Source organism: Orycteropus afer, unplaced genomic scaffold (assembly GCF_000298275.1).
Source record: "Orycteropus afer afer isolate SDZICR_OR568_19922 unplaced genomic scaffold, OryAfe1.0 scaffold00048, whole genome shotgun sequence".
In the NCBI taxonomy this organism is placed as follows: Eukaryota; Metazoa; Chordata; class Mammalia; order Tubulidentata; family Orycteropodidae; genus Orycteropus; species Orycteropus afer.
The window spans coordinates 7,260,127-7,271,500 of NW_006921635.1; the positions used below are offsets into that span (position 1 = coordinate 7,260,127).

Below are 11,374 nucleotides of genomic sequence, written 5' to 3' on the forward strand. Positions count from 1 at the left end.
GTCCTATGCTGTTGTGACACCGTGAGCCTGTCCCCAGGGTCCCCCTCCCCTACCTTGAACACCTTGAGGACCCTCCAGTAGGCAGACTTGTTCCGCCACTTCCTATAGTCCAGTGGGTTGAGGGCTCGGGCCAGGATCTGGGCCGTGGTCTCCTGGTAGGAGACCAGTGGCCGGTACTCATCCCCTGTGTGATGGGAGGAAGGAAGGCAGGAGAGACGGATGGCTTAGCCTCCAGGAACCCGCTCCCCTCCCGCCCACCAGTCCTCCCGACTCTTAGTGGGGACAAAAAACCCAGTGCCTCACAGAAGGCAGGTGATCAGCCTTGGAGCCTCTTTCCTGGGTCTGCGGCCTGAATGACCCCATCTCCCCATCTCCCACCTGAGCCCTTGCCTAGCACCCTCGCCCCAGCTAAGCACACACACTGGGCTCACCATAGTCATAGCTGTTGGTATTAGAAGACACCTGGTCATCCTCGGAGTCTGACAGCAGCTCTGCAGGCAGGAGGGGTGTTTGTGGGAGCCCAGCTAAGAAGCACCCCCCCACACACACACACTGCAGGGGCACCCCTGGGAGGACAGTTCAAGGAGGCAAGTGTCTGTCCAGGCCCTCTTTATTCTGCATTTCTTAGCCATCATCATGAAATTATAGTGTAGTGCTGCCTTTGGGGTCTGGGAGAACTAAGGTCAAGTCTCAGCTCTTCCCTAGCCCTCTGGCCCAGGAGGCCTTGACCTCCTGAACCGGTTTCCTCATCCCTAACAGGTAACTAGTGATCATCTCTGCCTCAGAGTGTCATGAGAGGAATGCATGAAATGATACATGTGCCTAGCATACTGAAAGCAATAAATGATATGTGTGCATGAGCATGTATTTGTGTATGTATGTGTATGTGTGTGTACTTGTGTACATATGTATTTGTGTGTGTTATATATTTCTGTATGTTTGTGGGCATATATGTGTATGAGTGTGCATATGTATCTGTGAGTACATGTGATGTCTGTGTATTTGTGTATGTGTATTGTGTACTTGGTATGTGTGTGTTTAATGTGCTTGTATGTGTGTATTTGTGTAGATATGTGTTATGTGTATATATGTGTTGTGTATGAATCCATCTGTATATGTATTTGTGTATATACGTGTGTGTGTGGTTTATGTATTTGTGTGAGTGTGGGTATGTGTTGTGCAGGTATTTGTGTATACTGTGGACAGGATTTCACCCTGAGGGTAGTGAGGAGCCCTGAGGGGTGTGAGCAGCAACCCCTTAGAAAGACCGCCCTGGCCACAGCATGGAGGAAGAATTAATGAACTTGGACAAGCAGGTGAGGAGAGGCTTCACCAGCATCAGCCAAAGCATGGCGGTGGGACCTTGGAAGTGGCAAGTGGGAAGAAGTCAAGGAGATGGGCTTGGCAGGGCCTGTGGGAATGGCCTCCAGCAAGAGATGGCAGCAGTGAGGGGCCCAGAGGGGCCCAGTCCCCACTAATCCCCTCTCCTTCTTTGCTCGTATGCTCAAACGCACACGCACACCTGCTTGACTCAGACCCTTACCTGGAGTGCCCGGCATGGAGTAAACCAGGGATTTGCTCCGATACTGTCGGTAGATCCAGGTGCACAGAACCACAGTGACCACGTAGAACACATACAAGCTCAGGTAGCCTGCAGACAAGGGTGTGGGCTGTCACCAAGTAGCACCCTGGATGAAGGGCCCAGAGGCCAAGGGCTGGCCAGTCTACTGCTGGTATCTGTTAGTGGAGGCTATCTGTTAGGCCAGCCCAGTACCAGTAGATAAACGGCTGCTTCCTTGAGTTCCTCACACTCCCTCCTGCCTTCCTTGGCCCATCTTCTCACCCCACACCCTGGTAACCAAGCAATAAAGAAGGTAACGCCTGGGACAGACGGTGGCCTCCAGGACCCCATTTAAGTGCTACAGTTCAGGGTGCTGTTCTGCGCCCTGGGAGGCAGACCCTGCTGACTGTATCACCACAGCGCTGGCTATCACTGGGTTTAGCCAATAGGAGGCCCAGCAGGAAATCAGAGGGCAGCAGGAAGAGGCTGGGATGTATCTCCCCTCCCTGCTATGGTGCCGTGTCTCCCACAGGGTCTGTGACCCTCCATGGCTGTAGCTTACGTGGCCGGCCCTCACTGGGCTCTAGTCATTCCACTCCCAGGCCCTACAGCCCTGAGAGGGGGTAACAGCTCCCCCCATAGTTGGTCCCTGGGGGTCTCAGCACCTCAGCATCCTTTCTTGGTTGCCTTAAACCAAAAAACCAAACCAAACCCACTGCCACTGAGTCGCTTCTGACTCATGGCAACCCGATGTAACCGAGTGGAACCACCCCGGAGGGTCTCCTAAGGCAGCAGGTCATCAGGGCTTTCATCTGCAGCACCTACCGGGTGGGTTCGAATTGACCACATCTAGGTTAGTAGTTGACACTTTGGCCTCCTTAACTCAGTGAATGGCCTCTCCATTGACGTCTCTTGAGTATGTGAATGGGGTATGTTTGCTGTTGGAAGTCCCATTGGCTCAGTCAGCATCCCAGGTGTGTTGCTCGTTAAAACACTTTGAACCTCACTCTGCCTCTGTCCCTGTCCCTGCCCCTTTCAGGTTTCTGAACATGCTCCCTTTTGGCTCCAATTAGCTTGGATCCTGATCTGTCACTTGGAACCAAAGAAACCCTGACTCTGCCCTGCAGGCCACCCCACATCTCCCTCTGTCCCTGAGGGGTTCCTGTGCCTCCTACCCATCAGCCTTGGGGTGCTCTGGCCCTGCAGTTGCTCACCCAGGGCCCAGGCCAGCGTGACCCGGCCAGAGTAGAGTGCGGTGAAGGTCAGGAACACAGCTACCATGTAGAAAATGATGTCCCTGAGGAAGGGCCTGGAGGCGGCTGTGAAGGGTTGCAGGATGGCGATGCCACCCGCCACCACCGTGGTGACCAGCACGCCAGCACCTGGAGGAGACAGCAGCACAGCTCAGCCTGCCCTGCACCCCCTCCAACTGCCCCTGCCCTGACCACACCAGGGCTGCCTTACCAAACAGTGCCCCAAAGGCCAGGCCGGCTGTGCGCGGGTCCGAGAAAGCCACCAGTGCACTGAAGATGTCAGGAGCACCGTTGCCAAAGGCCAGGAAGGTGACACCATGGGAGGAGCATGTCAAGGAGGCTCAGTGCTGTGGGCCACCAGTGTGTCCCCCAAACTGCCCTCTCTCCCTCCACGGACAAAAGGATACTGCCACATTGTGGGAGAGCTTGAGAGTGGTAGAAATGGCTGACAGGTTAGGGCAGAAACTATGGAGAGAAAACAAACAGTTAAGTGCTTTCACAGCTACCAGTCCCCTAACCCCATCCTGGGGCCCTGGAGGCTCAATGGTAGAATTCTCTCCTTCCAAGCAGGAGGCTCAGGTTCGATTCCCAGCCAGGGCACCTTGTGTACAGCCACCATCCATCAGGGAGCCTTGCATGTTTGCTATGATGCTGAATTCAGTTCAGGGGAGCTTCTAGACTAAGACGGACTAGGAAGAAAGGTCTGAAGATCTACTGAGAATCAGCCCATGAAAATCCCGTGGGTCACAACGGTCCAATTCACATTGGATGCTGTGGCTGACATGGGACCAGGCAGTGCTTCATTCTGTGGTGGACGGGTTGCTGTGATTCAGAGGCTGACTCAGTGCTGCTACAACAACACAACAGCCCCATCCTCTCCCCAACTGTGGGGTCACCAGAATGTCAACCCACTCTGTTTTCCTGTCTCTAAAATGGGTGCGACCCTAAAGCCAAACTCACAACTTTGCTGCGGTGACTCCCAGAATCAAAAACAAGTAAAGGAGCCAGAGAACCTGGAGGGAGAGTCAAAGAAGGAAGAAAGTTTGAGTGTCCACTTGGGCCACCAGTCCCGCCACCTCACCAGGCTCCCTAGGGACAGGGTCTCACGTAAAGAGTGATGGCCAGAGGGAGGAGACTGGGGGAGAAGACGCAGAAGATGCCTTCAAGGTAGTCCAGGTAGCCTCCAGCACTGTGGCAGTCGGGGTTGGTTCGGATGAAGTCACAACGGTCAGAGACGTTCAGGCCACATACCTCACGGCACTATGGGAAGGGGGTGGGGAACATCAGGGGCCAAGGCTCTGTGGGTAACTGGACGAGGCTCATCTAGGCAGCTGAAGATCGCCCCCCTCCAGCCTGGTCCCCAGGCCCCTTAGAACTTCTAGGCACCGACTGTGTAGTTTTCTTTTTGAAAATAAACTTGTGTTTGAAATTAACGTAAGTAATTCATAAACACATACTTGTTTCTAAAAAATCAACTATAGAGAGATTCCTAAATTTCCCCTTGCATCCCTGCCCTCTACAATCCCACCTCTCTCTAGACACCCTGCCATGATCGGTTCGAAGTATACATACCTTTACATTTCTCAGTTCCACTACATTTGTGTATAAAAAAAACCCACTGCCATTGAGTCTATTTCAACTCACAGTGACCCTATATGACAGGGAAGAACTGCCTGCAGGGTTTCTAAGGCTGTAAATCTTGTCGAAGCAGACTGCCATGTCTTTCCCCTACAGAATAGCTGGTGGGTTTGTACCACCTACCTGTGGGTTAGCAGTCAGGTGCTTAACCTTAAAAACCAGTTGCTGTCAATTCTAACTCATGGTGAACCCACGTACATCAGAGTAGAAGTGTGTCCTACAGGGTTTTCAGTGGCTGAACTATTGAAAGTAGACAGGCAGGTCTTTCTTCCAAAGCACTGAGGGTAGACTCAAACCTTCAGTCTCTCGGTTAGCAGCCTAGTGTCTTAACCTTTTCCACCAAGTCATACAGTCTATTTTGTTTTACAGGAATGGGTCCATCCTAAATCTCTTGCTTTTGTCATTTCCTTTCCCCACTTAGTCTTCTGTCAAGGTATCCATGGATAACTTTCTATATCAGTGCAAATAATGAGGAGGAGGAGAAAAGCCAAGCACAGAGTGATTTTGAAGTGCTAGTTACTGTGCCAGGAGCTTCCCGCATAGTAATGAATGAATCTGCATAGCAATCCTCCCAGGAAGGTAACTTTATCCCCATTTTACAGATAAGGAGACAGAGGCCCTGGCCCAGGGTTCACTCAGTGGCAGAGGCTGAGCTTGAACCCAGGTAGTTTGAAGCCTCTGAGCCCTTGTTCACGGTCCCATCTCCTGCCGAATCTTTTTGCAGCAGCCCAGAACTTAACACTATGGATGGTATGTACCCGAGGTGACCGTTTCCCCGCTTGTAAGCTTTTAATGTGGGTCTTTGTTTCAATATTAGCAACACTGAACTTGCTTGCACGAGACTCTATAGATACATGAGAGTATTTTGCCAGAGAGCTATCTAGAAAAGAAACGGCTGAGTCAGAGGGCACCTGAGGCTAGGTTCCTCCAGAAGCTGACTCAGAGACAAAATCAAAAGTAAGAAGCACATTTGGGAAGTGTAGGGGCCACAGCACAGAAACAGGGCTGGTAGAAGAACTCCATAACTTGGAGAGACTGTCAGGCATGACCCACGGGTCACCTGAGTTTTCCTGCCTCCAAAGAAGCATATCCCCAAGAGGCAGTAGCCTATTGTATAACCACAGTAACCCCAACTCACTTTCCCATCTGCAAAATGGGCCTAACTGAGTGTGCCTGCTTCAGAAGGTGGGCATGAAAGCACTTTACAGTCCCATAAACATAAAGTCGGTGTGGGTGCTACACCTGCATCCCCTTCCAAAGGGGGAGGAGTCTGTTATTCTCATTCTAGAACCCCAGCCCCCTGCAAGTACAGGGGAGCCAGCAGTCACCGTGAGCAGTCCCTTCCTTCTCTCTTTCACTCCAGATCCGTTATGACCTCTCGCCCCCTCACAGACATCAGGGTGGAATGATGCAAGTTCCCTACAGCCTATCTCAACGACTCTGCTGCCCCTGCCCTGGGAGGAAGTCTTCTTGTCCCCCACGGCAGCCTCCCAACAAGTCCTACTCTGTGCTCCATCCATGTCGTCGGTGCCACCAACCCCCAAAATCCAGAGCCGTGCCTGCCTCCTCTCTTCCCTATCACCACACCCCACCATCTACTCCATCAGTACCTCCTGCACACTCTGCCCCCAACAGTTATTCCAAATCCCACCACTTCTTTCCCATCTCCCACAACCACCCTCACTCACCTGCAGGGCACCCACCCCACTGCTCTCCCTGCCACCACCCATACCTCTCAAACCATTTGCCCCAGAGCAGTCAGAGATCCCTTGAAGGAGTAAATCAGATGTTGACATCTCTGCTTAAAACCCTCCATTGGTTCCCCACTGACGTAGAATGATTTTAACCTCCTAGCCTCAGCCTAGGGAGCTCTGGTGACATAGTGCCTAAGGCACTTGACTGCTAACCAGAAGGCTGGTGGTTCAAACCCACCAGCCACTCCTCAGAAGGGAGGTTGGGCAATCTACTTCCGTAGTGATACTGCCTCGGAAACCCAAGGAGGGGTTGCTGAGTCGGATCCGACTCGACGGCAGTGCACTGAGCTTGTTGTAGCCTCAGCCTACAAGGCCTTTTGTGATCTGACCATAACTACCCTCCATCCTCATTTCAATACTCTTCCCTTCACTCACTCACCCTGGGCCAACCACGCTGGCCTCCTCACTGTTCTGGGAACACACTCCTGCCTTAGGGCCTTTGCACTTACTGTCCCCTCTGCTTGGAGTGCTCTTTCCCTAGACGTACGTACAAGGGGCTTCCTCTCACCATTCAGGGCTTGGCTCAAATATTATTTCCTCATAGAAGTTATCTGTGACCACTCAATCGGAAATAGTTGGAAATACACTCCTGAGTATGCTGACCCCACCCCCATCATCACTTTATCCTACTCTTTATCTGTCTTTCCAGGGGACTGTCAGCTCCATGGGGGCAGAGAATGTTGACCTGGGCTCAGCACAGTACTTGGTGCATAGTAGTTACTTAAATGGATGAAAGTATCCCATCTGACCCCAGCCACATGCCTGGATACTCACGTCCACTGTGTGGGACTTATTCACACCTGCAGTTGGAAGCAGGGGGCTGATAGGGGCCCCTGCGGATGGGCCCCCAGGCTCTGCTCTGAACATGGTCTCCACCATCAGCCACCTGGCGGCCATTAGCCCTATGGGCCCAGCCTCATCCACCACTTCCCCTTCTGCAATATTTCAGTTGCAAACAGCTGGTGGCCCACAGCCTGCAAGGTAGGGGTGAGAAGGAGAACAGCATCACCAAAGACTCCAGGAGTGAGAAGGTTTTCAGCTAAGGAACCACTGTCCCTCTCACCCTCACCAAGGTAGAAACCCACATGCCAGATGGGATACCTCCCATTTTCATGGGCCCCCAACAGCGTCTGCATGGAAACCCTCAGTCCCCTCAGGCTTAGTCTGGTCCCTGAAACCAGGAAAGCAAGGCTGCAAGGAACATCTGATGAGATCCAGAGACCCACAGCTGGGCAGTAGGGAGTGGTGGGGACTGGGGAAAACTAGAAAAACCCTCAAAGAAAACCTGAGGGTAGACTTGGCCTCTGGACCACCAGTTGAAGACCCCAGGAGGCTGGCCTATCACATTTGATATTACCACGGGCCAAGCACTACACAGATAACTTCATCTCACTCCCACGACAACCCTCAGACCCACACCCAGTGCCATCAAGTAGTTTCTGACTCACAGTGACCCTACAGGACAAAGTAGAGCTACCCCATAGGGTTTCCAAGGCTGCAAATCTTTACAGAAGCAGACTGCCTCACCTTTCTCCCACGGAGCAGCGGGAAGGTTCGAACCACTGATCTTTTGGTTAACAGCCAAGTGCTTCACCACTGCCCTATTATTATTTCCATTTTACAGATAAAAGGAGCTCTGGTGGTACAATGTTTAAAGCATTTGGCTGCTAACAAAAAGGGCAGCAATTCGAACCCACCAGCCAGAGAGGGAGAAAGATGAAGCAGTCTACTCGTGTAAAGACTGCAGCCTTGGAAATCCTATGGGGTGGTTCTGCAGAGGTTTGGGTTTATTTAACAGATAAGCAGACTCAGACACAGGTGGAGTTAGTCACCTGCCCCAGGTCATGCAGCCAGGCTCCCTCCAGTCAACGTCCCACCTTCTCAGAACAATTTTGGAGATGTTACCGTCTCACCCCTTTTACAATTGAGAGAGTGGAGCTCAGAAGAGTTTTAAAACCTGCACAAGGACACACAGCAGGTCACAGTCAGCAGGTCTTCCCAAGGGGAAGCTGAAGCCCAGAGGAAAAGGACTTGGTCCATCACACAGCCCACAAGCAGGGGATCTGGCTGGAGCTGGACCTCTGCCCTGTCCTTCCACTCCAGGTCAAAATGGCTTCATTTCTCTCCCAAAGAAATTAAACTAAAAAAAAAAGGTCCTTGGCATACGAATTTTCTTCTCGGCTTGTCCACATCTTCTACAATGAGCATGTTTTATTTTTGCAGCCCAGAAAACATTGTTTGTTTTTTTTTTTTTTTTTTGGTAATTCTTTGTGGAGACGTTTTCCAATGTCCTGGCAGCTGGGGGTGGGGTGGGGTGGGGAAGGGCAGGAAGGAAGGTACTAGAAGAGGGAAAAAGAGGAGGGAAGAAAATTGGCTGGGGTTCTCAGCACTCCTTCCTCCCTGGTTTACAGAAAGATACTGGCTTGTGACTCCACATGGCACCACCCTGGGAATTCACACCCATTTCCTATCCCCTCTCAGCCACTTCCCAGTGTCACTTTACCTGTCTGCGCCTGACTCCTCATCTGCAAAATGGAAATGAATGCTGCCCTGGGGGCAAGACCTGCGTTCAATAAATGCTTCTGCCCCAGGGTCCCCACCTTGTACTTCTGTCTTGGAAGAAGTACTGCCAGGATGCTTCTTAGAAGCAAGGATGGCAACGTACTTTGGACGTGTTATCAGGGACCAGTCCCTGGAGAAGGACATCATGCTTGCTAAAGTAGACAGTCACCAAAAAAGAGGAAGACCCTCAATGAGACGGATTGACACAGACTGCAACTCAAATACCAACAATTGTGAAGTTACCGCAGGGCCAGGCAGTGTTTTCTTCTGTTGTACACAGGGTCACTATGTGTCGGAGCTGACTCAATGGCACCTAACAACAACCTCTAGTGTCCCCAGTTTGAGAATCGGAATGGATCTGTCTCTGCTGGTCGCCAATTTCTTTTACTCGCTCACCAGTGAGCATTTATCGAGCGCCTCCTGTGTGCCAGTCCTGTGCTAGATTTGCAGACGACACAGGAAGGGGCGGTGGCAGGAAATCGGAGCTGCACTTTCTAGGTGTCAGACCCAGGAACGTCTGTCTCTCTGTTCAGTTTCCCGATCCCGACTGAGAAGTTGAACTCGGGGTGTCCCGGTCCTACGGAGGCGCCCAGACCGGCAGGGAGGTACCTCTTACCTCGGGCCGGGCTCGGGCCCGCAGACTTGGAACCAGGACTCCGTTGGGCGCGGAGGCCTTCCCGGTCCCTCCCGCTGGCCCGCGCTGCAGGACCTTCCGCCACCGACATCGCCCGGTGCCGGGGCCCCGCCCGCTGCAGCGTCTGCAGGATCCCCTTGCCCCGCCTGGCACCGCCCCTACCCCGCCCCCGCAACAGCTCCGCCTTCTGCCCCGCCCCTGAATGCTCGCCACGCCCCTTCCCTTAAAGACGTGATGTTGACGTTGATATGTGCCATCAAGTCGGCTCCGACTCATAGCGACCCCTCCTTGGGTTTCCGAAGCAGTATCACTACCAAAGTAGATTGCCCCATCTTCCTTCTAAGGAGTGGCTGGTGGGTTTGAACCTCCAGCCTTCTGGTTAGCAGTCAAGTGCCCTAGGCACTACGCTACCAGAGCTCCTAAATATACATACATATATGTATACACACACACACACACACATATGTATATAAACCAAAGATTATTAGATTATTAGTGGCTATCAGGGGTAGGAGGGAGGGAGAAAGGAAAAGCTTTTGTTTGTGAGACGTTGAGATTATGCTGATGGTGGTGGAATATTTTGGAAAAGGATAGCAATAATGATGGCACAACATGAAAAAATGTCATCAATGTCCCTGAGCTATAAATGTGGAAGTTGTTATGTTGGCAAATGTCTTGTGTATGTTTTCACCACAATGAAAGTAAAGAAAAAAAAAGATAATTTAAAAACTATTATTTTTGACTCTTGCTTAAAAGAGGGCATTATCAAAGATGATCACTTTCAAATTATTCAATTATTCCATACCTTGTTATTTTGCCTTAATTTACTTAACTCCAATTTATACTTTTCTGCTTCTTCTAGGGCTCTGTTCAAGCGAACTTCTGTGGCACTTTGACTAGTGGCAGCCTCTTTTTGTAGTCTTCTTTTATTTTCTAATTCCCTTTCTACTGAAGACATAGTCTTCCTCTTTTTCTCTGACCCCTCTACCTTACCAAGCATGATGTCTTTCTCCGAGGGGCCAGGTCCCTCCTGATACCATGAGATGAAGTCTCGCATCCTTGCATCTAAGGAGCATTCTGGCTGTACTTCTTCCAAGACAGATTCGTTCTTCTGGCAGTTCTCCATGACCATAATGCAAGTGCATCAAACAACATACCACATTGGGCAAATATTTGAATTCTTCTTCACTGGAGAGAGGAGGTCTGCTTTTCTAGAATTTATCTAAGTTCTAGCACTGTTTTATAGAATCAATTTGGACCATGGGTGATGTGGAGAAGTTCAACCTCTGAACTAATTGAGCCAGGAAGGATGAGGCCGGAAACCAGCCCACCAGGCTCCTTGATTTTTTTCCTGGCATCAGACGCCCTCCCACGCTTGGAGAACAGACAATTAACAATCTCCATCAAGGTATTCCAGATGTACTCCAGTCTGTTCCCCTCTGAACATGTATAACTATTGCTTAGTTTTAAAAGATACTTCATTGTGGACTGTATTATACATACAAAAGAGGGCATAACATAGTTATTTACAGTTTAAAGAAAAATAACATGAACACACATGTACATTGCACTCAGGTTAAGAAACAGATTTTACACGTACCTTAGAAACCCCTGAACTCACCATCAACCTGACCTTTGTGTTAAACGTTCTTTACTATGTGTATAACACTGAAGTCACATGGAGTTGCCATGAGTCAGTATTAACTGGATAGCAACTAACAGATAATAAACCAATAAATGGCAAAGTTCCTGTTACAATGTTATTGTTGTCTTTGCTCTTAGGCGATTCATGCTGCAGTATTTATGGTTGGTATGTTATCGTGTTCAATTCTCAAATGGTTCAGCAAAATTATACATATAATTATATAGAGAGAGCAATGCAAAATACTAGAAATTGATGATAGGTGTATGGATATTTATTTTTCTATTCTTGCAACTTTTCTTTAGGTTTGAAAACTTGCAAAATAGGAAG

The 11,374-nt window shown here is 50.4% G+C and overlaps 1 protein-coding gene across 1 annotated transcript in view; it reads right to left on the minus strand.

The window, feature by feature from the left end:
- SLC8B1 (solute carrier family 8 member B1) overlaps positions 1 to 7,103 on the minus strand; it is an 18,013-nt gene extending 10,910 nt beyond the window's left edge. Inside the window, exons 1-9 of the mRNA XM_007938279.2 lie at positions 6,981 to 7,103; positions 3,922 to 4,074; positions 3,775 to 3,827; positions 3,223 to 3,279; positions 3,026 to 3,132; positions 2,776 to 2,943; positions 1,544 to 1,651; positions 432 to 491; positions 54 to 184 (exon numbers count right to left, since the gene is read on the minus strand). Coding sequence (XP_007936470.2) covers positions 54 to 184; positions 432 to 491; positions 1,544 to 1,651; positions 2,776 to 2,943; positions 3,026 to 3,132; positions 3,223 to 3,279; positions 3,775 to 3,827; positions 3,922 to 4,074; positions 6,981 to 7,103 — 960 coding nt within the window. The remainder of the gene's footprint in view (positions 1 to 53; positions 185 to 431; positions 492 to 1,543; positions 1,652 to 2,775; positions 2,944 to 3,025; positions 3,133 to 3,222; positions 3,280 to 3,774; positions 3,828 to 3,921; positions 4,075 to 6,980) is intronic.
- Between the last annotated feature and the right edge of the window lie 4,271 nt (positions 7,104 to 11,374).